The sequence below is a fragment of the Pongo abelii genome, chromosome 19, assembly GCF_028885655.2.
Source record: "Pongo abelii isolate AG06213 chromosome 19, NHGRI_mPonAbe1-v2.0_pri, whole genome shotgun sequence".
Classification (NCBI taxonomy): Eukaryota; Metazoa; Chordata; class Mammalia; order Primates; family Hominidae; genus Pongo; species Pongo abelii.
In genome coordinates this window covers 5,945,734-5,973,255 of record NC_072004.2, presented here as the reverse complement: position 1 = coordinate 5,973,255, position 27,522 = coordinate 5,945,734, and the positions used below count along the sequence as shown (strand labels likewise).

General features: G+C 47.4%; 1 protein-coding gene across 7 annotated transcripts in view; it reads right to left on the bottom strand.

Moving 5' to 3' along the window:
- Positions 1-2,233: 2,233 nt before the first annotated feature.
- Positions 2,234-27,522, bottom strand: part of WSCD1 (WSC domain containing 1) — a 55,942-nt gene continuing 30,653 nt past the window's right edge. For 6 of the 7 annotated variants that reach the window (XM_002826915.5, XM_054536068.2, XM_054536069.2 and 3 more), the window contains exons 6-9: positions 16,860-17,019; positions 15,703-15,867; positions 8,485-8,685; positions 2,234-6,360 (exon numbers count right to left, since the gene is read on the bottom strand). In XM_002826915.5, coding sequence (XP_002826961.3) covers positions 6,008-6,360; positions 8,485-8,685; positions 15,703-15,867; positions 16,860-17,019 — 879 coding nt within the window. In that variant the 3' untranslated portion in view covers positions 2,234-6,007. Of the gene's footprint in view, positions 6,361-8,484; positions 8,686-15,702; positions 15,868-16,859; positions 17,020-26,720; positions 27,044-27,522 lie in introns of those variants that run through there. The other variant, XM_054536070.2, reaches the window with a different exon arrangement.

Genomic DNA, 27,522 nt, shown 5'->3' with positions numbered 1-27,522 from the left:
ACAGAAACTGTGGAATGATAAATGCGTGTTGTTTTAAGCTGCTCTGTTTGTGGTCATTTGTTGCTCAGCAATAGAAAACAAATACAGGTGATTCTGGTGAGGGATGATTTCAACCTTCGGCAAGTGCCATGGTACAACTGGATGGTTGAAGGCTTAGAAAGTATCTGTATTAGCACCACTATTCTTCTTCCCTGGACTTCCTGCTAGACACATACTAAATGTGTGCCCTGCCTTCCAAAGTGAGGGTAGATTATTCTGTCATCTGGATACCATAGATCTGACTGTGGGAGAAAGAATTATCTAAGTGAGTTGATGCCAAAGCCCAAGTGACCAGGCTCTTGTCACTTGTAATGCTCAGGATGGCTGGCATTGGATTCAGAGGGGCAGCTGTCTGCAACTGGAGCTCTTACAAATACATACATACTGCTGGGCTCAGACCCACCAAAGATTCTTGCCTATTAATTAATGTCTTGGAATAACAGGATCTTTCTTTGTCTGGGATTTGGTGACTTGGGATGAAAACTCTGGGCTCCTATCTTATGGCATTATGGTCCATCTCACTGACTTCCCTTCTTTGGAAAGGGATTTTTCTTCTGAGCAGGTTGTCAAGTAGTGGGGATGCTTGATAAACAGCTCTTAAAACTCAGTTGCCCACCAAAATGTATTCTGGCAAAGAATGAGCAGTGAAATTAATGGACTTGCTTCCAAATGAGCTGTCTGTGCACACTTGTCTCATTTCCAGCAACTTCTTGAAGAATTATAGGTATGCAGCATGGGGCCAATCAGGTGGTTTAGTGGAATGAATCCACTTTCTGGTCCCAGCTCCACCACTCATTCCCACAGCATGACCTTGTATGAGACCCCTCCCCATTCCAAATCTCATTTTGCTCTTCTATAAACTAAAGCAGTGAAATTTTGGCTAACTCAGTCTCAGAAACCACATTTTCTCTTCCCTCCACATGGAAATAATAATGTTCACCTCACTGAGGCACATGTGGGATGATGTTTGTGGAACTTTGTGACCCAAAATAATTTTGTTCGCTGTTATTGATCATCATTATTCACACCTTCAAACCATGGATCTGTCGCTGCTGATGCCTGAACCTGAGAAAAATTCTTAAGTACTAAAGACACCTTGGAAAGTTAATGCATTTAGCTCATGGTTGTGCTTATAACATCAACTGGGATTCTTTTTATTTTTGACATCAAGATTCCTCATTTTATATTGCCTCATTTAAGCTGGATCTGCTCATATTTCCCATGGCGGGGACCTGGATGTCTGCAATGTGTCTGCACATTTAGGCCCCTCCTGAGAACTTCTAGAAGTTCAAAATCTATCTTCAGTCACAAAAGGCAGCACTGCAGACAAATATACTCAAATAAATTTCTTGGGATCCTGGTCTTTTTCTATATATTGTATAGATTTTCATCCTGGCATACTGTATAATAGACATTCCAAGGAGAGTATGAAGATGGGGAGCCACATATAACTCCCTCTGTTCCTCCGATTTCTGGCATATAGAGGGCTAAAGAGGGTAAGACAGAGGGGGAAACTCGCAGTGGCATCATTTACCTCTCCTCCAACAGCAGCAATTCAGCTCTGCCCCAAGCTTGCATGTCCCACTTTGCAAAATCAAAGCTATATGGTTAACCACACCTACCCTCCCTAGAAGGGAGTTTACTGTCTATAAGCTGTTACACAAGCATGTCCCCTGAAGGGGCTAAAGAGGTCTTATCCCCATTCCAAGTAATTTATCAAATAATTCCTTCCAATACCACATCATATACTCCATGAAAGAAGTTACAGTAACTACAAAAGGGCCATACTTTGACAATCATTACAAATTGGAATCCCAGTCCTCTCATTTTTCAAGCAGAGATAATAAATAATAACCACAGCAAAGGGTCAAACATTAAATGAGACAACTGATGGTTTGGGCTGGGCACCTTATGAATTATTGTCTATGGCTATATGGGTGACCTCACCATGTACCAACTTAAAAATGCTACTTGTCTTGGCTGACTAAGCACAGCTTTCTATTGAGCATTTGCACTCAGCTCAATTCCTGTGAAAAGTCACCTCCCAATCCTACAAGCTCAAGTTGGACTGAGTTTCAGGCTTTACCTAAATCAGCCACAGAGATAGAGAATGTCAGAGCCCTAGGGCTTTTCAATTCAACCCATTTGCACCATGTTCTGAGTTATAAGTAACAGAAATTAAACTCAACCCAACTTAAACAATAAACAGAATTTATTAGCTCATATAACAAAAATGTCCAGAGGTAAGGCCAATCTCAAGCAAGGCTTGATCCTGTACTTAAACAATTTCACCAAGGACTTGATTTCTTTCTGTCTCTCAACTCTCCCTTCAGTGGTGTCAGCTTCAGGTGATTCCTGGTCATGATCCCAAGGCCCAAGGTGGTCATCATAAAGACCCAGGAATACTACTACCTTTTTCACATTCAACAGGGGAATTAAAACAGCTTCTACCCAGCATTCCCAAAAGTCTTGAAATTCCCTCTGGCTTCATTGCCTTAACTCACAAGGTCACACCTAACCTGGTCACCATAGCTGAAAAGATGGAAGGTGTCATTGGCTTAGTCCAGGACATGTATTCCACCCCTGGAGAGGCTCTGGCAGATCATATGAATTCCCAAACAGAAATGGGGGGTTGCTGGGAAAGGAAATGGAGGAATGAATGTGGATGCAACCAGCAAGACCTACAACTTCCCCCATTTTATGGATGGGAAACTGAGACTGGAGATGGGAAAAGCCTTGTCCAAGATGGCAGATAAGAGCTGGGACTAAAACCTGGCCTTTCAGTCTGACGACTCTACATTATTTCCACTCTACTTTATCCCCACCTTGTTCAGACCAATTCCCCCAATATTGAGTGGTGATAAATAGGAGGTCAGACAAATCAATTTCTCCCTATAGTGAAATGAACCCCTTTGGAGTCATCACATTTCAGATACCTCCAATGGGTTTCCAAACAAGTCAGCAGAAAACAAACCTGTGTCCCAAGAATTCTTGCAGTCATAACATCAACCTCAGCACTTCTCCTCTCCTCTTGGGGCCCCCTAAGAACCAAGTGGCTATTGCTACTTTTAAGGGGAGAATGCATTCTGACATGCAAACATTATCACAGATTCATGCACTCAAAATCTAATTTTAGCTGCAAGAGACTTCATTATAAGATGTTCACATAATTAAGCAGCTTTCTTCCCAGGGTTTGGAAGCCTGTCTATTCTTCTCTCATTTACACATCACTGGGATTACCAGAATGTGTTTTAGTTCTTTAAAATTACATATTTTGGTTTTTCCAGATTGATCCACAACAGGAGATGAAATCCACAAAAATTACATGTTTTAACACAGGTTTGTGTAACTCTGCAGCCTGGCTATTAAAGTTGGAATCTGTAGACAGTCAGGGTTTCTCTGTTCTGTTCTAACCGGTTCCTGATGCATTTGCCACACTTCTGCCCTACATACAGATCAGCTTTTATTCCTTGGCTGGTTGGGACAGTATCCTCTTTACTGAGAAGCTAAGAGCTGTAGATGAGACCTAACTTGGAGAAAAACAAATGGACTTTCCTGCAAGCACAGACAGATCCCCGTTCCTGTTTCTGATGAGATCTCCTACGTAGGCAGACCTGGGATGAAGGCTGCCTTCACCGCCAGCTGTGTCACCGCCAGCTGACAGGGCCTTTGCTCTTCCTTGCTCATCCAACATCCGGGAGCACCTGCCAAGTGCCAGGTGTCTTGCCGTATGGACTGACTCAACATAAACTGGATGGACACTGACCCCATCATTCTACTTGCCTGCACTCTTCACTAAGGTACACAGTCATCTACAAGGCCACAGGAGCTGGTGACGCTCTACCTGGAGAGAGATGACATCTCTGGGCACCTGGCAGCAGTGAATGTACCAATCCAACTACCAGGAAAAGCCTGGTGCTGTTGCTCTCCCCAGACCCTAGCTCCAGTCCCGGTCACTCCTCTCTCCACACTTTGCCCTTCCTAGCCTCCATGGCTTCCCCGCTGCCACACCTGCCATCGCTTTCGAGGATCTAGGCTTGCTCTGGGATGCAGGTCTGCCCTGGCTACCCCGTCCAAGGCAGTGTGGAAACTCCTGAGGGGTCTCAATTGCTTCTAATATTAGGGAGAAATAGCCCTATCAGGGGCCTTCACAGATTGGATGCTGAAGCTATCCTGAGCCAATAAACATTTTCAAAGATCTTGGTGTTTCTAGCTTTGAGCTGAACTGAGTTGATGCTATGGGAGGGTCAAGAACAGCTTCGCATCCGTGTGGGTTTGGGGGAATCCCGGGAAGGACCCGGAGGCCACCAGGGGCACAGACGCCCAAACCCACCCACTGGCCAAACTGAAGGTTGGAGGAAGCGTCCATCTGGGGAAGGGCAGCTCTGCTGGGCCTTCCACCTGCCGCCTGTGCTCATAGCAGGTGGCTCTGGGTTCTCCATCATCAGGCTAGGAAGCAGAGGGTCAGGACATCTCAACGTCCTGCTCTCCCAGATCCCTCACCCTGCCTTCTCCTCCCAGTGCAGCTTGGCTCAGGCTGACGGGGGGTCTCCCTGACAGCTGACACACAGCAGGACCATGGGGCCCGGCCAGGGGTATTGTAGGCCTGAAGAAGCCACTGAGGGGCTGCCTGAGTTCAGGCCCACCCACCTTCCCACCTCCCCCACCTCCACAGGGGCCAGTGTGCAACCAGATCGCCACAATCCTCCCTGCATCTCGGCCACCTTGAGCGTTGCTCCCGGGTTGCACTCCTACCCTCCATACTTGAACCTCCCGGCCTCCACAGCTTAACTTGTGAGCCCAAGATGTGTAGCATACATTGACCCCCATCCCAGGCTGGCAGGGCCTGACCTAGGGGTCAGGCTGAGTACTAACTAGCTCTCATGACCCCAGTGTGGGACCCCAGAGAGAATAGGGCCCCTATGGGTGGAGCACCAGTCCCAGTAATCTCCGAGACACAGCCCTTACAATCTCTCCATGCCAACTCCCAAGACCCATCCTGCTGGTGTACAGGTCCCCAGGGGTCCTGGGCTCCCCTGGAACTTCAGCTCCTGCCCTCTTCCCCATGACCCCAGGCTTACACCTTGCTTCTGGGGCATGACTTGAATCTGCAGCTTCCCTGAGGATAGTTGGAGGAAGAAGCCAGGCAAGGAGGCCCCATGCCCCGGAGCGTGGTGTAGGAGGGGTTGAAGGGGGTGGTGGGCAGTGCACAGACTTAATGTGGCTGGTCTTGAGGTCAGTGTCTGCATTGGCTTGGGCGGGGTGGGGGGCAGTCCTCAACCCTGCCCATGGTGCAGCCAGCCCAGCCACAGAGAAAAGAGAGGCAAGGCTGCAGAGTTTGTGGTGCCCGTAGTCACACCACACACACATTTATGGGATGTCAAACACACGGCCAGGGCCGCACATCCTGGAAGCAGCAGTCTTTGTGCCCACCTCCATCCCAATGGTCCTCGCTGCTCAGAGCATAAATGCCTGCTCAGCCCAGCATCCCAGAGTCGAACACCCTGACGAGCAAGTCTATGCCAGGGCTAGACACAGGAAGCCCAGGGCCTCCTGGATCCCAGGGAGTACACGTATATCTGTGTGAGAGACAGCCAGCCAGCCCCCAGGAGCACACGGCCTGGCACCTGTGTGTTATGTCTGTGCATGGCTGCGTTTGTATCTGGGGGCACCTGGCACACCCCACGTGGGTGGCTTCTCTGCGTCAAGACGGGGCTATGAGCTTGGAGTGGTGTCTGAGTGTCTGAGGAGGTGTGGGTTCGTGGCCAGGTATGTGTGTCCATTTGTGTTCGCCTTGTGATGTGTGTCTGCTGTGTCCAGGTCTCCTTGTGCGGGAGGCAGCACCAGGGTGGGCCCTCCACCCACCGTTCGTCCTAGTGAGGCCACGGGCCTGAGCATCAGAGTGGGGTGCGCAGCCCCGTGGTGAGATTGCGTCACTCAGCGGGGGCGACGGCGTGGGCCAGGCCTATCATCTGGGCACATACTCCCTGGGCAGCCCCGTCCAGTTGTGGTCACGCAGGGCTTGGTCCACCGTCCGGATGTAGCCATTGATCAAGTCTTTCATTTCCGGGGTGAAGGGCTCAGGGTCATGGGAGCGCCGGCCGCGCCGCCGGAAGCTGCCCTCCTTGTTGTTCTCGACGCAGAGCAGCCGCTCCTCGCTCACAGACACGTTGAGGAAGGCCACCATCTCCCGCAGTGTGGGCACCAGGCTGCGCCGCAGCTCCTCGTAGTGCACCACCAGCAGCCGCTTCCCGTACTTGAGCCAGTCCAGGACGTGCGAGGACCACCACGAGGCGTAGCTGTTGACGAAGTCCGGCCACTCTGGAGTGAGGACAGGAGAGACGCAGAGTCAGGGGTTGGCCCTGCCAGGGCTGCCGGTCCCCAGGGGGCTGCTTAGGGGAGGGAAGCGGGCGGGGTTTTCCACTGTCCGCTGCCTAGAGTCAACCTGGCGTTCCCCATGGAGGAGGACCCTTTGGTGTCCGAGCAGTGTGTTTATGGTGGGCGGGGGCATCTCTGGGCATCCTGGTGGAATGAGGATGCTGTGCAGGCTCCATTTCCCATCCCAGGTCCTCCTATAAAGCTAAGTCACCGTGGTGCCTAATGGGCACATATGTGTCTTGTGGTTTGATTGCCAGTTTGAACCTGTGAAACTGCCGGGCAGTAGGACATACAGTAAAGCCACAGACGGGGTGGCCTCGGACTTTTGCAGGTAATCTACTTTATGAGCTTTCTTTTCCAGAAAATTAAGAAATTAATTTTTGGGGAGGGGTGTGCAGGGTCCAAATATCAGAAATCATCCCAATAAAAAGTTTCCATTATTGAGCTATTAACACACCTCAAACGCCGTGTGAAGCGTTTGCTTTCTCTAATCTTCACAATGACCCTAGGAGACAGGGCCTATCCTTGTTTTTAAGATGAGAAAACAGGCTCAGAAGACAAGATAAGCAGCTTTCCCGGAGTTATATGGCTCATAAGAGGCAGAGGAGGTGTCAGAGATCAGCCTGCCTGACTGTCGGGGGCTGTCTAGGTAGAGGATGATGGGGGAAAGGGAAGACTAGAGGCCGGCAGAGGCCACCCACTGGGTGATCCAGTAATAAGTGGACAGGAGCACAAGCTGGCCTGACCATGGGCCCTGTGACTTCTCCTTTCACCCCACCATGCCTGGACACTGCTTTGTTTCTGACCAACTTCATTTCACATCACTTACCACCCAGACTCTATTCGTCACCACCCAAAGGCTCAGCTGTGTGTGCCTCGAGGGCAGAGACCCTGACCTCATTAGCCTGCGCTCCTGGTACCTTGCCCCATGCCTGGCACCCAGGAAGACTTCAGCAAGTGTGAGTCAGAAGACTGATTCCATGAATAAAGCTGCAGTGGGGAACAGGCCAATCTGACCCAGAATCAGACACTCTGGATGTTGGGGCCCAGATGCTTGTATGCCCCCCAAATTCACGGAGAGTCCTAACCCACCATATCATGGTATTAGGGATGGGGGCTTTGGGAGGCGATTAGAGTCAGATGTGGTCATGAGGGTGGGGCCCTTGTGATGGAATTAGTGCCTTTATCAGAAGAGTCACCAGAGAGCTTTTGGGGACATGTGAGGACACAGTGAGAAGGCAGCTGTCTCCAAGCCTGGAAACAGGCCCTTCCTGGGAATGGAATTAGCCAGCACTTTGATCTTAGACTTCCCAGCCTCTAAGACTATGAGAAATAAATGTCTATTGCTTAAGCACCACCCCCTTTCCCCATCCCCCAGTTTTGTGGCATTTTGTTATGGCAGCCTGAGCTGACTAAGACATTGGGTGTGAGTCCCAGCGCTGCTGCTCACCACCAAGGCCAAGTCCTGCAGCCATGTTCTCTGGGCTCATCTGGAATGTAGGGCTGATGTGATTTCCCCACCAGACACTGTGAAGAGTCAGTAAGAGGCAGCTTAGGAGGGAATTAACATGCTGAGCTCTGACCAGAGACCAGGCAGGCACATCATCTCACTGCTCCCTGAATTCCCCACGAGGTGCAGGTCTCATTCTATAAAGGAGGAACCTGGTGCTGAACACAGAGGAAGGTGCAAAGCAGGTCCATGTGCACCCCATGTACTCTTCTCCCAGCCCTGCATGAGCTCCTGGGCAGAAGCAGAGATGGAAAGCGGTGCCTATCACCCCACTACGCACTCATGGAGGCAGAGAAGATTCTTGGTAATCAAGCTTGCATCTAGCTAAAATGCCTTTGCGTATGGACCTCAGCAGGCATGGAGGGCAAGGGGAGGAGGTGAACTCAAGCCCAGGCACAGCAGCACTAAGTCCCTAGTAGGATGGGGTTTGAGTGCCTACCTGTGTATACTGATCCTGCATCCTGCAGTGCCTACCTGTGTATATTGATCCTGCATCCTGATGGGCAACTTACCTGTACTGACAAGCCTCCCACCCCCACCGCAAGGTCCTTGATTACCTTTGCTCTTCCAGTTGCGGTCAGCTGCATACCCCAGGTGCCCGGCACATTTCCTGTTGAATTCCGCCACCAGGGACCTGTATGGGTTCCGGATTAGCAGGATGGCTGAATCAAACATCTCAATCTCCCTCCTGCCACTCTCGTGGGTTTTGACACAGATGGTGCGTCGGCTCCGCCAGTGGTCCTTTTCACCCTTGAACCCTGCAGGGAAAAATGAGAGGGTCTCTGTGGAGGATGGTGTCCATGGGGCCCCCTACCATAGCAGCAGACAGGTTGGGTAAAGCCGGCATCTGGGGCATAAGAGAGGGCCCATGGAAGACACAGAGGACACTGAGAGGACCTATGGATGGTGACAGGAACGGCCTCCACAGGAGTGACCCTGTCCAAGGGGAAGTGACAGCAGGAGTTATCTAACAGTGGGGAAAGATGGCATCTGCAAGAGAAATGAGATGAGGTATCCCCTGAAGACCTCCAGGAGTCAGAGGGCAGAAGACCTGTCATTGCAGATGCACGCATATGTTTTGGGCATCTTCATAGAGATAATTTTACACAAGCATCACAAACAACCTTTGATTTAACCATAGCTGCAAACATAGCTGAATGAAGAGACTAAGGCGCAGAGTGAGCATGGGACTTGCCCAAGATCACACAGTGCTGTGAAAACAGCGCCTGGGCTCTCTCTCCACATGCCACTGTATGTCTCTGTGAGACCCCCAGCTTCCTCTCACCTCCCCACAGTCAGGGCAGGATCCTGATTTACAGGTTCAATGGCTATGAGCAGGTGTACATCCACCCTCTGACCTGATGCCATGGTCCTATGACAGGGCCCAGCCTTGCCCCAGAGCAGGTCTGGTCAAGGCCTCATCCACAGTGCTGGAGCCTGGCTCTGAGGACCCAGGGTCCAGTTTCTATGAATGGAGACTTGTTCCCATTGATCGGCCTATCGGGGGCCCTCTCTTTCCTTGGTCCCTTGCTATAGTACTGGGCACTCAGAACCTGAATGACTGACTACTGGCAGAGAAGGCCAGACTCCGCCCATTCATCCAGAGTCACACATTTATCAATGAAGGTTATTATGTGCTCACTGCGTTAGACTTTATTTTGGGGACAGAGGGCTAAGACTCAGACCTTGTCTTTAAGCTCATGTTCTAGTAGAGGAAATAGCCTAAGTGCAGGCTATAGGGGCTTATGGAAACAAAGAGAAGGGATCCCAAATAGTGGGATATCCTAGAAGGCTTCCTGGGAAGAGGTCTCCTGAAACTAGTCTCCTGGCCACACCCAGCGTAGCCCATGCACCCAGCTCTGAGACATGTTCCGTAAGGGCTCATGTGCTTATCTTGGGCTCTTGGAAACAAAATGAGTCCTACCACCTGCCCCTCTGCAGGAATGGCTGGAAAGCATTTGTATCTGCAGTGAGCACTGAGGGATGCTTTGATGCCTGGAAAATGCAAGTCTCTTTTGAATCTGGAAGTCCGGGTTTACCCACTGAAACTCAACAACCTTCAAACTCATCTCTGCCATGGGCCGAACACCAAAAGGCCTCGCTTTGATTCATTCTGTCAAACAGCTGGAAAACGCTATGAAAGGAAGAGTCAAACTGGAATGAATAAACTTGAGATCTAGTCTTTTAACAACCCTGAGACCCGGGGTGCCTTCCATACTGCCTCGGCCTCTTCCAACAACAGCTATTCTTCCTTACAGCTCAGACCACGTTCCACCTACCACAATAGATTTGGCTGTTGGGCATTGGAGATGCCTTGTGAATTGTGCGTGCATGTGTGTGTGTGTGTGTGTGTGTGTGTGTGTATCACTCTGTCAGTGCTCTGAGGCCACTGGCCACACCTAATGGTCTTGTAAGGCTCAAAGATGTGAGTCAACCCAACCTCTATAGCTGGCAATACCAGTCCTCAGGCCACTTACCATATGTAGACCGAAACAGCCAGCTGCTTGAATAAGGTAAGGGCCTTGGAGACGAACAAGGTGGGTAACTGCAGCCTGGGCAGAGTGGGTGATTCCCAGGGGACTAAGCCAGAGTGGACAGGGCCATGTGGTCATGTGGCCACTTCCTCCCTCACCTGAAGATGCCTGTAACACTCGAGGCTCCCAGGGAGTATGAGGCTGGGTTATATGGACAACTATAGCTTTTTCCTAGAACTGAGATTGTTATGAGTGATTCCAGAGCCCAATGCCAAGCTCAGGAAGTTTCTGTTTCTCTAGGATGTTACTGACAATATCAACTTTCCTACACCAAACTCTGGTTAAGAAATCCAGAGAAAATGGGCCAGTCATGGTGGGTCACTCCTATAATCCCAGCACTTTAGGAGGGTGAGGCAGGCAGATCAATTGAGGTCAGGAGTTTGAGACTAGCCTGGCCAACGTGGTAAACCTCTCTGTCTCTACTAAAATACAAAAATTAGCTGGGCGTGGTGGCGGGTGCCTGTAGTTCTAGCTATTCAGGAGGCTGAGACAGGAGAATCGCTTGAACCCGAGAGGCGGAGGTTGCAGTGAGCTGAGATTGTGCCATTGCACTCCATCCTGGGCGACAGAGTGAGAGTGAGACTCTATCTCAAAAAAAAAAAAAAAAAAAAAAAAAGGAAAGAAAGAAATCCAGAGAAAATGCTTGACAACAGAGAAATACATTTTAATACATTTTGCCAAATTTGATGCCAATGGACTTGTCTGAGGCTTTTCATTCTTAAACAAAACACAGACTTCAGCCATTTAACTTAATTTCTCTTACTTCTACAAGGGAAAGATTACAAATCAAAACTCTTAAAAGATTTACATTTTTTATTACATTTTGATGAACCATTTCTTGCCTCAAAAAAGGAATGAGCAGATTAAATCAGTTTCACCCCTAATTATTGAGGGTTCTAAAAATTAAGGAAAATTCAAGAAATGTTTATAGAGGGAAAATTCAAGCTGCTAGTCTTTCCCTTTGAATCCAGAATAGGCACGATCTCATGAAGTTCCGCTCTAAGTGGGATCCTCGGGCTGCCTTCATCAGGGCCACCTGGGAGCTTGTTAGAAATGAAAATTCCCAGGCCCCACCTCGGACTACCTGAATCAGACTGTCAGGGGTGTGGGCCAGGACCAGTGATTCTCTTTTTTACTTAAAAATATTTTTATTAAAAAATAATGAGTTCATGTCCTTTGCAGGAACATGCATGAAGCTGGAAGCCATCATTCTCAGCAAACTAACACAGGAACAGAAAACCAAACACCGCATGTTCTCACTCATAAGTGGGAGTTGAACAATGAGAACACATGGACACAGGGAGGGGAATATCATACACCGGGGCCTGTTGGGGGGTGGGGGACAAGGGAAGGGAGAGCATTAGGACAAATACCTAAGGCATACGGGGCTTACAACCTAGATGATGGGTTGATGGGTGCAGCAAACCACCTTGGCACATGTATACCTATGTAACAAACCTGCACGTTCTGCACATGTATCCCAGAACTTAAAGTGAAATAAAATAATAATAAATATAAATATATTTATTATTATTTTAAACTGACACATGATAAATGTACATCTTCTTTATGGGGTGCAATGTGATATTTCAATGCATGTATACAATGTTTAATAATCAAATCAAAGTAATTACGATATCCATCGCCTCAAACATTTATCATTTCTTTGAGCTGGAAACATTCAAAATCCTCTGTTCTGGCTACTTGAAAACATACAATCAATTATTGTCAACTGTAGTCACCCTACAGTGCTATAAAACACTAGAACTTATTCCTCATATCTAGCTGTAATTTTGTATCCTTTAACCAACATCTCCCTATCCTACCCTCCCTCCTACCCTTCCCAGCCTCCAGTGACCACTATTCTACTCTCCACATCAGTGAGATCAACTTTTTAAGCTTTGACATATGAATGAGAGCATGTGGTATTCATCTTTCTGTGCCTGGTTTATTTCACTTAACATAATGTCCCTTAGGCTCATCCATGTGGCCGTGAATTATAGCATTTAATTCTTTTTTTTTTTTAAGGCTAACTAGCCATTGTGTATATGTACCACATTTTAAAATTCACCTATTGATGGATACCAAGGTTGATTCCATACCTTGGCTATTGTTTATGGTGCTGTTATAAGCATGAGAGTTCAGGTATCTCTTCAACATACTCATTTCCTTTCCCTTGAATATATGCCCAGCAGTGGGATTGCTGGATCATATATATGGCAATTCTATTTTTTTTTTTGAGGAGGCTCCATTCTATTTTCCATAAGAGCTGTACTAGTTTACATTCCCACCAATGAGTATAAGAGTTCCCTTTTCTCCACATCCTCTCCAACACTTGTTATTTTTTGTGTTTTTGATAGTAGCCATTCTAACTGGGGTGAGATGATATCTCATTGTGGTTTTGATTTGCTTTTCCCTGATAATTAGTGATATTGAGCATGTTTTCATATATTTGTTGACCATTTGTATGTCTTCTTTTGATAAATGTCTATTCATATCATCTGTCAATTTTTAAATCAGATTCTTTTGGTTTTTTGTTGTTGAGTTCCTTATATATTTTGGTTATTAATCCCTTGTTGGATGAATAGTTTGCCAATATTTTCTCCCATTCTGCAGGCTGTCTCTTCACTCTGTTGATTGTTTCCTTGGTTGTGCAGAAGTTTTTCAGTTTGACATAATCCCATTTGTCTAATTTTGCTTTTATTGTCTGTGCTCTTAAGGTCCTATCTCAAAAGCAAAAACATCTTTGCCCAGACCAATGTCCTGAAATATTCCCTGTTTTCTTCTAGCAGTTTAATAGATTTGGGTCTTACATTTAAGTCTTCATTTTGAGTTGATTTTTGCATAAGGAAAGAGATAGGGGTGTATCTTCAGTCTTCTGCATATGGTTATCCAGTCTTCCCAACACCATTTGTACAGCCTCAGTCTTCTGCATATGGTTATCCAGTCTTCCCAACACCATTTATTGAAGAGACTGTCCTTTCCCAAATGTATGTTCTTGGCATCTTTGTCAAAAATGAGCTGGCTGTAAATGCTTGGATTTATTTCTGGGTTCTCTATTTTGTTCCATTGGTCTATGCGTCTGTTTTTATACCAGTACCATGCTGTTTTTTGTTACTAAAGCTTTGTAACATATTTTTAAGTCAGTAGTGTGATGCCTCCAGCTTTGTTCTTTTTGCTCAGAATTGCTTTGGCTATTCAGAGTCTTCTGTGGTTCCATACAAATTTTAGAATTATTTTTTTCTGTTTCTGTGAAGAATGTCATTGGTATTTTGATAAGGATTGTATTGGATCTGTTGATTGCTTTTGGTAGTATGATCATTTTCCCAATAATAATTATTCCAATCCATAAATATGGGATGTCTTTCCATTTTTTTGTGTGTCCTCTTCAATTTCATAAGTGTTTTATAGTTATCTTTGCAGAGGTCTTTGATCTCTTTTATTAAATTTATTCCTAGGTATTTTTTCATAGCTATTTAAATGGTACTGCTTTCTTCATTTCTTTTTCAGGTAGTTCACTACTGGTATATGGAAATGCTACTGATTTTTGCATGTTGATTTTGTATCCTGTAACTTTACTGAATTCATTTATCGGTTCTAAGGGTTTCTTGGTGAAGCGTTTAGGCATTTCTATATGTAAGATCATGCCATCAGCAAACAGGGACAAGTTGACTTCTTGCTTCCCAATTTGGATGCCCTTTGTTTCTTTTTCTTGCCTAATTGCTGCATAGGACTTCCATTACTAGGCTGAATAGACATGGTGAAAGTGGGCATCCTTGTCTTGTTTCAGTTCTTAGAGAAAAGGTTTTCAAACTTTTCTTCATTTAGTATGATACTAGCTGTGGGTTTTTCACATATGGCCTTCATTGTGTTGAGGTACATTCCCACTATACCTAATTTGTTGATTGTTTTTGCCATAAAGGGATGTTGAATTTTACCATTTATTTCTGCTCTGATCTTCATCATTTCTTTCCCTCTAGTACTTTTGGGTTTGGTTTGTTCTTGCTTTTCTAGTTCCTTGAGGTACGTCATTAGGTTGCATATTTAAAATCTTGGTACTATTTTGATGTAGGCATTTATTGCTATAAACTTTCATCTTAGAACTTCTTTTGCTGTATCCCATAGGTTTTGGTATAAAATTAAAAACACAGTTGAGAGCTTTGGTAACAGACTAGATCATCAATTTCATTCATTAAAAATTCATTTTAATTATTCAGCTAACATATTTGTTTGATCGTTTTTATGATATCTATTTCTATCGAATTTCTCACTCAGATCATAAAATGTTTTCCTAATTTCATTGAATTGTCTGTTTGTATTCTCTTGTATCATGCTGAGTTTCCTTAAAATCATTACTTTAAATTACTTTTCAGGTATTTCATACATTTCCTTTTCTTTGGGGTCTGTTACTAGAGAATTATTGTGTTTCTTTGCAGATATCATGTTTCCCTGCTCTTTCTTTTTTTTTTGAGACGGAGTGTCGCTCTGTTGCCCAGGCTGGAGTGCAGTGGCATAATCTCGGCTCACTGCAACCTCTGCCTCCCAGGTTCAAGCAATTCTCCTGCCTCAGCCTGCTGAGTAGCTGGGATTACAGGCGCCTACCACCATGCCCAGCTAATTTTTATTTTTGTATTTTTAGTAGAAATGAGGTTTCACCATATTGGTCAGGCTGGTCTCAAACTCCTGACCTCAGGCGATCCACCCACCTCGGCCTCCCAGAGTGCTAGAATTACAGGCGTGAGCCACTGCGCCTGGCCTCCTTGCTCTTTCATGTTTCTTGTGTGACTGCATTGTTATCTGCATATCTGGTGGAACAGTCACCTCTTCCAATTTTATGGAGTAGCTTTCATAGGAAAAGACTTTTTCCAGTAGATGTATCCTATAGTGTGGGTTGGGTAGCATGCTTAGGTTTTGGTTCTGGGTGGTGGAGTAGTGTAGTCTCAGTGTAATTTCTTTGGCTGTAATCAATATCAGTGGTGTCTGCAAGTGCCTCAGTGGCCTAGATTGTGGGTGTTTGTGGATGCAATGGTGTAACTTTGCTGTGGATGGGGACCACCAGGCAGGCTGGTCTTCAATCCCTGAAGGGTGAGTATGGCACACAGTGGCTCCACCTACAGGTGATTCTTATGTACGCTCAAGTTTGAGATGCACTGCTCTAGTGCTCTGAGAAGCTTGGCTGGCAAGGTGACACTTTGGTCACCGGGGAGCTGCCTTCCATCGTCCCCTGTAGCTTTGACTTACCTTTGTTGTAGAGGGTTCCATCAAAGTAGTAGCTCCCTGTATAGAAGCCAGTGGCATGCTCAATGAGGTGCCGTGCCCATGTGTTTCCGGCTCCTGGGAAGCTTGACAAAGCCACAAACACTTTGGATTTGTTAGGCAGGAACCTCCTGTCTGTACAACGAGTGTCTGAAAGTCCAAAAGTCATCACGGGGTTACTCACTTCCATTATGACTCACCAATTCACCACTAAACTCCCTTAGAGGAACTGACGAACAAAGACTCCCATTTAATAGATGAGGGAACCAAGGCCCAAAGCAGGGAAGAGATCTTCCAACTATACCTTAGCTGCACATGTCTGTGGCCAGTCTGAGAAAGCCCTGTAATGAGGCCTCCAATGCTGCAGTGCAGGAGTAAGATGGGAATCAGACACCCTATGGACCCCCGACTCCCATTCTCTCTACAGGCCCAGCAAACTCTTGCTCCTGAGATAATTCCAGATTCTACTAGGGGAAGTGGGTGGGGATTGAGGCTAGGCTGAGCAAAGTAACACACCCAGCTACTGCCAACAGTAAACCAGAGCTGGACTAATGACAGGCAAGTCATTTGTTATGTCTCATCCCCAGGGCTGCTACGAGGAGCACATGAAATCACCAGGGGAAAGCCCCAAAACATCCAGGGCTGTGCTGGGTCGCAGTAGGCACTTGATAAAGGTGGTAACATCCCTCGTCACCTGCTCTTCCTTTCATCAGTTCCTAAGGTCAACAGGGGCAGACCTGATGCTCACACCAAGGAGGGTTCCCAGGTCCTGGAGGCACCAGTGTCCCCTGCAGCTCCTAGGATCTCATTCTTCCCACGCCTCCCAATCCTACCACCTTTCTGTTGCTATCTCTCTAGGACCTGCCCCTCTCTGCTCATCCTCTTACCACTGTCATCCCCAGAGAGACTTAGATAAAGGGTCCAGTGTTTTTTAAAGTGAGTCCAGGATTCAGCCTCTGTGGAGAGTGGAAACCTGACCCTCCCCATTATCTCCAACACCCATCAAGATGCCAAGACCTTTACACAGACACCTGCCATACCTCATAACTGCATGCTTGGCCATGACTGGCATCTCCAAACTCTGGAAGCGCTCCCCACCCCCCAGACCAAATGCCACTACCAGTCGGGGATGTAGAACCCACCTTGCACAGGTGTCTGGTAGACCTCACAGTATTCTGCCAGCCTCTGTGCCTCAGGGTCCTGGCCACATAGTGAGCTGTCCATGGCATCAAGCAGGTTGAACTGGGGGGTAGGGTAAGCACAGTAGCATTCCCAGCCCCTGAGAATGGCCAAGGGGAATTCCTGCCAGGGAACGATAAGAAGAGAAGCACATTGAGTGAATTTGAGGGTCATGCTTCCCAGGGCTCAGGAATAGGATGAACATGGATGATGTATTGCCGGCTGTATGGAATCCACAGGGATGACCACCATCCTTCCACCACTGTGCTCTGTGCCCAATTCCAGGGGAGACAAAGCTCAACAAGATGTGAGCTTCAAGTAGCTCAAGTAGCCCTTGTTCTTATAAGCACAGCCCTACTTGGTTGGTTCCTTGACAAGTCAACAGTATGAGCAGCAATATGACTGAGGGATGAGTGATGTGCAGAAAGCAGGGGGCAGAGGCTGAAATCATATTTTTGAGATTCCAAGGCATTTGTCAGGAGTGCCAGGGATAGAAATGGCACTCTGGGCAGGGGCATCCATATGAGTTGATGTCCGCATGGCACAGAGCGGGGCAGATCAGCTGACATAGGGCATCCCCAAGGATCCACGTGTCACACCACTAATGAACAGACCTCAAGCCCTGAGAGGGGACTGAGATTCGATTCCCTCTGGCCCTCCTTGGCCAGCCACCTCCCTGGAAAGAGATCAAAACCAACTCTCATGCCAGATGTCCCACTGCAGGGTGGAGAGATTCTCATACAGTCATCTTTCCAAAGATGGAAGGGGTGGAGAAGAACAGACTTTGTTCCCACCCAAGATGCTCAGCCCAAGGGGGATTCTTCAAAATGGAGGGGGGCCCTGTCAGGGGTAGGAGAGAGGAGTCGTCTCACTCTGTGGGCCAGCCCAGACCCCAGCAGTCTCTTAAGTGGGTCCTTGTTCCCCTTTGGGGAGGCTGCACCACACATTGAAGAGAGCTGGCATCCTGAAGGTGTGAAAGTGAATTCTAGCTTACTTGCTAGGCACCCTTGAGCAAGGTGCCTAACTTCTTTGAATTTCATCACTGAAAAAAGTAATAAAATCTGCCTTGTAGGTTTATGGTGAGGGCTAAATGAGACAGGTCCAAAGTGCCCAGCACTGAGCCTGGCATGCTATACTTCCAAGGAGGAAGAGGTCATTCTCGACCTCCCTAACCCTCTGGGCATCAGCTATGTCTTGCTCGAAAATGTATCCACCCACCTCTCCCTCACGTATGGGAGAGTCCTCACTCTGCCCCAGGCACTAGCCCCTTTTCATCTCTTCCCTCTCTGCATCCTACAGTCGGGAGATGCTAGGACTTTTGGAGCGTAGAGAGATGAGAGAGTAATCTGTGAGTGTGTGTGCCAGGGAGGGAGGCAGTAGGTGGAGAAAACTTCTCACTGCTAAGGGAAACACTGCACAAACCTTTTTATTTTTTGCTCACAGCAAAAATCTCACAAATAAATAAGAAAAAGAAAATCAATAGCATTTTTTGAGCACAGCTAGGTAAAGCTGAGGATTTGGGCACTCATAAAAGACAACAGCCTGTGTCCCATGCAAGCGAAGATGACGCAGGGCCTGGGGCATTGGCAGGAGGGCAGGTATCTTTGGAGGGAGTCAGGGGAAATGCTGCTGGAGGTTGCCCCCCACTGTCAGGCTGTTCTTATAAGTACAGGCCGCATGCTCTCCTAGGTGCCAAGCAGCCCCCAGGAAAGCCTCTCCCCGCTCTCCTCGTCCTTCTTCAAGCCAAGGCACCTGCGCTGTGAATAAGTGCACAATAAGCTATTGAGACTCGGTGGTACGTCCAACTAGACCCATCCTCACGGCTCCTACACCACTCTTCTATGGAAACCGAGAGCTGGGGCCTGACCCTCAATCTCAACACCGCTGGCTTTTCCAGAAGCAAGTTTCCCCGGTCATGTGAATTCATGAAAGGCAACTTCAAGAATTGCCACCTCTGGCCTCTACAGCTTCATCCACCCTCTGTCACAAAACTCTCATCCCACCTCATTCCACACCAACACCTTCATCAGGGAGCAGCAGAAACAAGCAGTCCAGGTGTCCATGGCACACAGTGGCCCGTCTGTGTCTCAGGTACCTCTGTCCATGCTGGCTGCTATGGGCTGAACTGTGTCCCCCAAATTCATATGTTGAAGTCCTAACCCCAGGGCCTTAGAATGGGACCTTATTTGGATGTAGGATCTTTTTTTTTCTTCTTCTTTTTGAGACAGAGTCTCACTCTGTCACACAGGCTGGAGTGCTGTGGCAGGATCTCGGCTCACTGCAACCTCTGCCTCCCGGGTTCAAGCGATTGTCCTACCTCAGCCTCCTGAATAGCTGGGATTACAGGTACCCGCCACCATGCCTCGCTACTTTTTGTATTTTTAGTAGAGATGAGGTTTCACCATGTTGGCCAGTCTGGTCTTGAACTCCTGACCTCAGGTGATCTGCCCACCTTGGCCTCCCAAAGTGCTGGGATTACAGAGATAATTAAGTTAAAATGAGACCATCAGGGTAGGCCCTAATCTGACAAAGGTCCTTACAAGAAGAGGAGGTTAGGATACAGCCAACACACAGACCAAGGGACAAGCACACAAGGACACAGTAAGAAGGCTGCCGTCTGCAAGCCAAGTGGGGAGGCCTCGGAAGAAACCAACCCTGCTGAGACCTTGATCTCAGACTTTCAGCTTCCAGAATGAGAAAATAAATGTCTGTTGTTTACACTGCCCTGTCTGTGGCACTCTGTCATAGCAGCCAAGTTGATGAATGCAGTGGCTTCCTTGCTGTTCCCTGACTTCTCCACTCATGATCCCACCTCAGGGCCTTTGCACTTGCTGTTCCCCCTGCCAGGAATGCCCTTCACCCAGATACCCTCATAGCTCTCTCCCTCACTTTCTTCAAGTCACCTTCTCCGTGGGCCTTCCCTGGCCACCCCCTTTTCAAGTTGCGAACTCTTCCCACCATCACCAACACATCCTATTCCCTCACCATGCTTTACAGTTTTGTGTAATAACCTATCTGATGACATGCTCTGATCCCAGGTGTACCACTCAATCAAGACAGGCAGCATATCCGTGACACCAGGGGCCCCTCTCCCCATTCACCGTCCTCCTTCCCTCTCCAGAGCAACCACCTTTCAGATTTCTATCACCATGGATTCGTTTTATCTATACCAGAATGTCATATAAATAGAATCACCCAGTACATGTTTTTGTGTGCCTGGCTTCTTTCATTCAGAAAAATATTTGTCAAATCCATTCATGTTGTTATCTGTGTCTGTGGATCATTCCTTTTCATTGCTGTGTAGTATTCCATCCAAGGATGCACTGGTTTGTTGATTCATCCACTTGTGGATTGACATCTGGGCTGTTCCCGGTTTTTAGCTATTGTGAATAATGCTCCTCTGAACATTCTTGTGCAAGCCTTTTAGTCCAAAACAGTTTGCATTTCTCATGGGTAAACACCTATGATTCCTACTTCCTTTTCCTCCATGACATGGATCACCATACAACATACTATATAATTTACTTATTTACCTGGTTTGTTGTCTGCCTATTTCCACAAGAACATAAGCAGGGTTGTTGTGTTTTTTGTGTGCTTTGTTATATTTTCAGAATCTAGAAAAGTGCCTTGCATATGGCAGATGCTCAATAAATGTTTGATGAATGAAGAAATGAATGAATGAGTGAACGAATGAAGAAACAAATGAATGTCCCTTCCAAATCCCAACCGCACCAGAAGCTGCTGGAAACTAACTTGGGTCTGATTTTTCTGCTGGTCATTGGGTTAACTGTACCGCAGGCATGAGGGAGAAGAAAGCCCGCTATCTCTAAGCAAATCTTCCCCACATTAGAAAGCCCAGAGGGGGCTCTGCTGTCCTGGGATTCCTGTTCCGAGGAAAAAAAATTCACCAGCATGGTAAATCTACTCAAGGCACGCTGGCTCCGTCTCCCTTCCCAGCGGTAACAGCCCCGCTGACGTTGATGCCTCACAATCTTATATCCCAGGACTGGAGAATGGGCTGCCCCCAGCAGTGACCCGAACCTTTTTTGCTTCCTTGAGTGGATTAAACTGTCAAGTTTCCGGATGTTTGCAGAGCGACAGGACAGCCGCAGACAGTAATGTGGTTTTATTTACAATATCACCGCTCCAGCAACATCACTGGATGCTGAAAACACAGAACAATTTTCAGCCTCTTGGGGATTTCTAGGACATGATTTCCATAAAAATTAAATATTGATGAATCTTATCTCTCTGCCAACTTCCCTGCTCCCCGCACCCTACCCTATGCTTCAGTGAGAGAGAGAAAGGGTGCTTCAGTGAGAGAAAGAAGAGGAAAAAAGGATCCAAGAATACAAGGCAGAAAAAGAAAGTGAGAAGATAGATTTGGGATTGTTTCAATCAGACAGGTGAGGGGTTAAAGAAAGAGCTGGCTCAGCCTGTGTCCGAGGGCAGAAAGATACGCATCCTCATCCTGATCCTGCATCTACAGCCTGAGCCTGGCTCGGTCTGGACGCAGGGCTAGTGCTGGGCTGGGCTGAGGTATGGGTGGGCATTCAGCCTAGAGCAAGGTCATGACTCAGCAAGGGCAGGGCTCTGGGGCTGGCGGGGATTTACATGCGGGAGGCTTGGTCTGTGGCCACTAGGTCAAGGAGTGAACATTCCTCCAGGTAAGAAGCAAGGTCCCAGGCGGGACCTCTGTAACAAATCAGCCCCTCTCGGCATCATCTCCTCCATCTTCATTCCTCCTTGAGCACTTTTCTAGGATCCCCAGGATTACACAGAATGACAGAGATTTCAGGGATCACAGAAGGGGAAACTGAGGCTCGGAGGTCGGCAGTGAACAGCCCAGGATGCCCAGCCTGCCAGGTGAATGGGAAAAGGAGCCAGCCTTCTGGACTCCGAGTCCAGGACCTTGCCACATCAGCAGAGCTCAACTCCCGAGAGGCAAGTTGTGCTTGGGATGTGCTGGGTTTCCAGTGAAATCTGCAAACCAATACGGAGGTTAGCTCTGCCAGTCTCTTGCCTCCAGAGCAGTTCCCTTCACTCCAGAGGCAGATCTGGATATTCAAGGTACAAAAAGGAAAGAAGACACCCACAAAGATGACTTTAAGGACTGGGACAAGGCAGGCAGACTTTTGCTTTCAGGCATATGTCAGGTTGGCTGAAAACTTGTCCAGTGATGCTGTAACTGGGAATGGGGCCTTGTGATTTGGGGAGGCAGATGCTGGGAGTGGAACCAACCCAAAGCTTGTCATCAGGAACTGTGGGCTTTGAATCCCATCCGTGGACTGCCAACGAGCAACTGGGCATCTCTGAGCCTTGGCTTTATCATCTGTAAAAGGGGCAGTTTAAAGACTATAGGGCTCTCACAGAGTTTGGATGTGTGTCCCCTCCAAATCTCATATTGAAATGTGACCCCCAATGTTGGAGGTGGGGCCTGGTGGGAGGGTTAGATCATAGGGGCAGGGATGCCTTATGAATGGCTCAGCACCATCCCCTTGGTCATGAATGAGGGAGTTCTTGCTCTCAGTTCACGGACAGCTGGTTGTTTATAGGAGCCCGGCACCTCCTCCCCATCTCTTGCTCCATCTCTCACCATGAGATATGCTGGCTCCCCCTTCACCTTCTGCCATGATTGGAAGCTTCCTGAGGCCTCACCGGAAGCAGATGCTGGGGCCATACTCATGCAACTTGCAGAACCATGAGCCAAATAAACCTCTTTTCTTTATAAATTACTCAGCCTCAGGTATTCCTTTACAGCAATGCAAATGGGCTAACACAGGCTCTGGAGTCTATAGGTGTGAGTTTAAATTTAGCTGAATTGAGTCTTTGTTCCTCCATCTATATGGTGCATCTGGGGATTGAAATACTCTTGAAGTGCCTTTCAGAGAGTAGATACTCAGTAAACATGGATGGGCTGAGTCCAGGGGAGGCAAATGCATGGGGGCAGAGGCAGGGGCTTCCTCCCACCCCCACAGTATCCACTTTTCTCCACATAAAGAGTGCACTCACCAGTCCCCTTCTCCGTGCACTGTAGCACACACTCTAAACAGAGGCTGCAATATCCACTCTATGCATATGAGAGCAGGCCAAACATGATTGTTTGTGGCAAATGTCAGAGTGTCTCCAGGGGACCCTGTGGGATGTGGGATGTCTCCAGGGGCGGATGGCTCTCTGAAGACTTGAGCCCCAGACAGCAGACCTACTTAACCCACCAACCACCCCAGGCAACACCCTCCCTGTCAAAGCCAAACAAACATCCTTCAGACAGAAGAGTCTGTGAAACACGGTGTGACTCAGAACCGTCCAATCATTGGGATCCTGAGGTCCCTGGCCTTCCACTGACTTGGGAAAGGACTGGCTCTTCATCCCAGGAAGTTTCTCAAACATCCCACACACACTGAAAGAACTAGGGGATGCTGAATAATCACGATGATCATAAGCATTGTCTGGAACACTCGCTACTCCAGACACACCCCAAAACATAAATCACAAAACCGTTCGTGTCCACAAAGTCACTGAATCCTCATCACAGTCTGGTGAGGCACTTTCATCTCCACCAATCCCATTTAGCAGATGAGAAGACTAAGGCTCTGCATTATGTGATCTGGCCAGGATCACAAAATGAGAAAGTGGCAGAGTAGGAATATGAACCCAGGTTACCATGACTCTGAAGCCCTTTTACCAGCTTCAGAAGGATGAGGCTAGAAGACACACTTCCCAAAATGTATAAAAAGTCTTAAAAGGGCTCATATAAAATGTACGTATCCTTTGCCCCAGCAATTCCTTATCTGCCAATATAGCCCGATGAAATACTTATGAGTGTGCTCAAAGGTTTATTTTCAAGGATGTTTGTGGCAGCATTGTTTATAATAGCAAAAAGGAAAAAGAAAAAAAAAGAAAGGAAATGGCCTAAATGTCCCTCAGGAGAGGACAGAATGCCAATAAGCCATAAGGCATAGCACAGTGAAAGAAAATGCTCACAACATATTCAATGAGAAAAAGGAACAAATGTGAGAAGGAATGAGTCAATGTTTATAAAACAAATTACGTAGAGATATACCTAGAACAAAAGACCAAAAAGATGTTCAGTGTTATTAGTTATTACAGGTGCATTCTATTTTTATTTCTGTACTTGGAAAATTTTCAAATTCTCTAAAATAGATATGTGTTAACCCCCCAAAAAAACAAACAATACGTGTTTTTCAAAATACAGAGAGTACAGTATCAAAAGGTTTACCACAGACTTTTTATAAGCAATTCAAAGCATATCCAATAGCTCTTGGAATGATTACAGCATTTTGTCAAAGAGAAAATTCTTACTCTCAAGGCTCACAAAACCCAGACTCTTACAGACCCAACCCTTGGCAAAGACATGAACTTGGGTGCCCCATGGAGACCATAAGGCTACCTTGGATAGACTGAATCTATTGGGATCCAAGTGCATTTTGCAAGAGCAGCTGCCCAGCTGAGAACAAACAGGTTCCATATTAATGCATGCTTTTCCATTTGAAAGGTGGCTAGGTGAGCACCACCATTAAATGGCCAAACAAACAAAAAAACTTAGAAGAAATGTCAATGGGAAAACATCCAGGTGATTAATGCATAAAGAATTTAGACACCCAAAAGAGGCTAAAAGAGGGAAAGAAGAAAGCTCAACACCTCTCTCCCTCCTCTCCCTGTGATTCCTTTATCAGTAGAATCACTAACAGCAGCTGGGAGAACAAACCTCACATCACAAGGTATAATCGCTGGTGGAGTGTCTCACATTAGTAACCTATTTGCAGATGGTGTTAGATTTCGCTCATCAGCCTCCTTTCGGAGCACCTCCACAAATGGCCTATCTACTTGAGCACAAATATCAGGAGACAAAACTAATTACCCCAGATCTGAATTGGTAGCAATGCAAATATCGAAGCTGCCCCCTGCTCACTCTCGCCTTGCATTGAAACATAGGAGCAAATAGGATCATGAAGGGGACTGAGAATGAGCAGGTCTCTTTCCATCTCCAGTACAATCACAGGAAATTAGACAAGATCATTGGACTGGGCTTTAAAAACACATTACATTGGTCAAGTCCCTCTTGCTGGCAGACAGTCAGATCATTAAGATGCAGATATCGCCTGGAATGTTCTCTTTCTGTCAAACTACACTCTTGGAGCTCCCCAAATCCATTTTCGTGAACTAGCAAAAAACAGTAGACATTTTATCTGGGGCCACAAATAAGCCTCAGATGGTGCTCAAAAGTGGGGGCACTACAAGGAACCCCCTCCTCTTTTCCTGTTTCCAAGCCCCACCTCTCACATCTGCCGCTCCCCGCCAGCTCTAAGCCCCTAGCTTCCTACCCCCAGACTCAGCTCTGCCCCATTTAACATTCTACTGTGGGCATTTTCCATCATCAAAGTCTTTGAAAACATTTTCAATGGTTGTATTATAGTCCACTGTATGGCTGTGGCATCATTTAACCACTCCCACATCATAGGACATTTGAGCTTGTTTTTCGGCCAAATTAGGATGAGATAAAGCTGCCACCGGGACTGCCAGGCAGCCTCCACACCACTGGCCTTGCCAGAGAGGATGTGCTTGGCACTTCAGAGCAGGCAAATACAGCCAGACATCCCCAAATTCACCTCTCTTGCCACCCTCAACATTCAGGAGGGAAGACAGGATACCATTTCCTGCAAAGAGTTCTCTGGCCTCTGCAGGTCTGGGTCAGATCAACTTCCAACCAATTTCACATCCATCAGACCTCAATGCTAGAGGCAGAATTTGCTTCTCCATCCTCAACAATGGTTGGAAGAGACCATTGCTCCACAGGATTCAGCCCCACGGGGATATGGGCCATGACTGGGCATGGCTGCCTGGCATCTTCAGGTGGCTCTCCAGGGCTGTGGTTCTCAACCAGGGGTGATTTTACCGTCCAGAGGACATACGGCAATGTATGGGGACTGTGTGTCACAACTGAGGGAAGATGTGCTATTGGCATCTAGTGGGTAGAGGCTAGGGATGCTGCTAGATATCCTACAATGCACAGACAGATCCCAACATGAGTAATATCCAACTCCAAATGCCAACAGATCCAAGGCTGTGAACCCCTACTCTAGAGTGAAGTCAGAATTCCAGCAAAACCCCTGCCAGGCATCTGCAGAGCTCAGAGCTGAGTGGCTAACAGTACAGACGGTTTGAGTTCAAGTTACGCCCACATCCACAGGTGAGACAAAGGAGAATGAATGGACAATCTGGGAGCCAAAGGCTCGCTCTGTTGGTCAGACGGTGGTTTTACTTAAACGCATGACATCCAGGGCACTGTTCTTGCCCTATCTGAAATCCCTAACTCCAGAACCAGGTCACAGGTCGACTTCTGTGGCAACTTTGCCAAGCCATCTCTGAGGGTACCCCTGAGAAATGCTGTATCCCAGAAGGATCCAAGGAGAACTTCCCTCCTGCATGGGACAAGTCAGCTGCCCCACCCCACCCCCAACCCCATCCATGCCTCATCCTCCTCTCTGGGGGTTCCCACTCCTTCTTTCATGCCCCCACATCCTCTCTTGTGGATTCCAACCCTGTGGTGTCTCTTAGACCTACTCCCTTCTTTATTAGCTCTCATCCTCTCCCTGCTGCAGAACATCCTACCTGCAGCTATAAAGTGCCACACAAGCCATATCAGCCCCTCCCCGCCACACCAACAGTAGCGCCCTCCCACCCACTGAAGAAAGTCTAAACCTTGAGGCAGGCATCCATGTGATACGGCTCTGATGACTGGAGGAACACCAGGGTTCTTGGTCTCGTGCCGGTTTAGATAAAACTACACGGACACACGTGGGTGATTTTAAGGAGTGAAAAGTTTAATAGGCAAGAAAGAAGGAAGGAAGAAGAAAACAGCTCCCCGTACAGACAGAGGGAGGGGGAATTCGAACAAAGAGAAAACCCCGTGTGCAGCGGAAAAGTGGCTGCTTATATTGGGATGCTGGAGGAGGCGGTGTCTGAGTTCCATAAGACCCAGGGGATTGGTTTGACCAGGTGTGTCATTTACGTAGCCCTTGAAAAACCTGGCCCTCCCACCTTAACCTTTAATATGAAAATGCAGGTCGCCATGATGTTCTGAACACATGGTGTTATCTGGAGGTGGCCATGACACTCGGTACACCTGGTAACAAGGAAAAGATGGCGGGAATCACCATACTGAGTGAACCCAGTTTCTCTCTTTTTTTTTTTTTTTCTTTTTTGAGAAGAGTCTCGCTCTGTCACCCAGGCTGGAGTGCAGTGGTGTGATCTTGGCTCACTGCAACCTCCGCCTCCAGGGTTCAAGCGATTCTCCTCCCTCAGCCTCCCGAGTAGCTAGGCCTACAGGCAGGCACCACCATGCCTGGCTAATCTTGGTATTTTTAGTAGAGACGGGGTTTCACCATGTTGGCCACGATGGTCGCGATCTCTTGATCTCATGATCCGCCCACCTCAGCCTCCCAAAGTGCAGGGATTACAGGCATGAGCCACCGTGCCTGGCCCTTTAAGCCGCCTTTTCTGTTAGAAAAGAGATGGTTTGGGGGTTGTTTCTTATTACAGGAAAATTTCCACCCAGAACCTTACTATCCGCCTAAAATAACTTCTTAATAACTCTCGTATCAC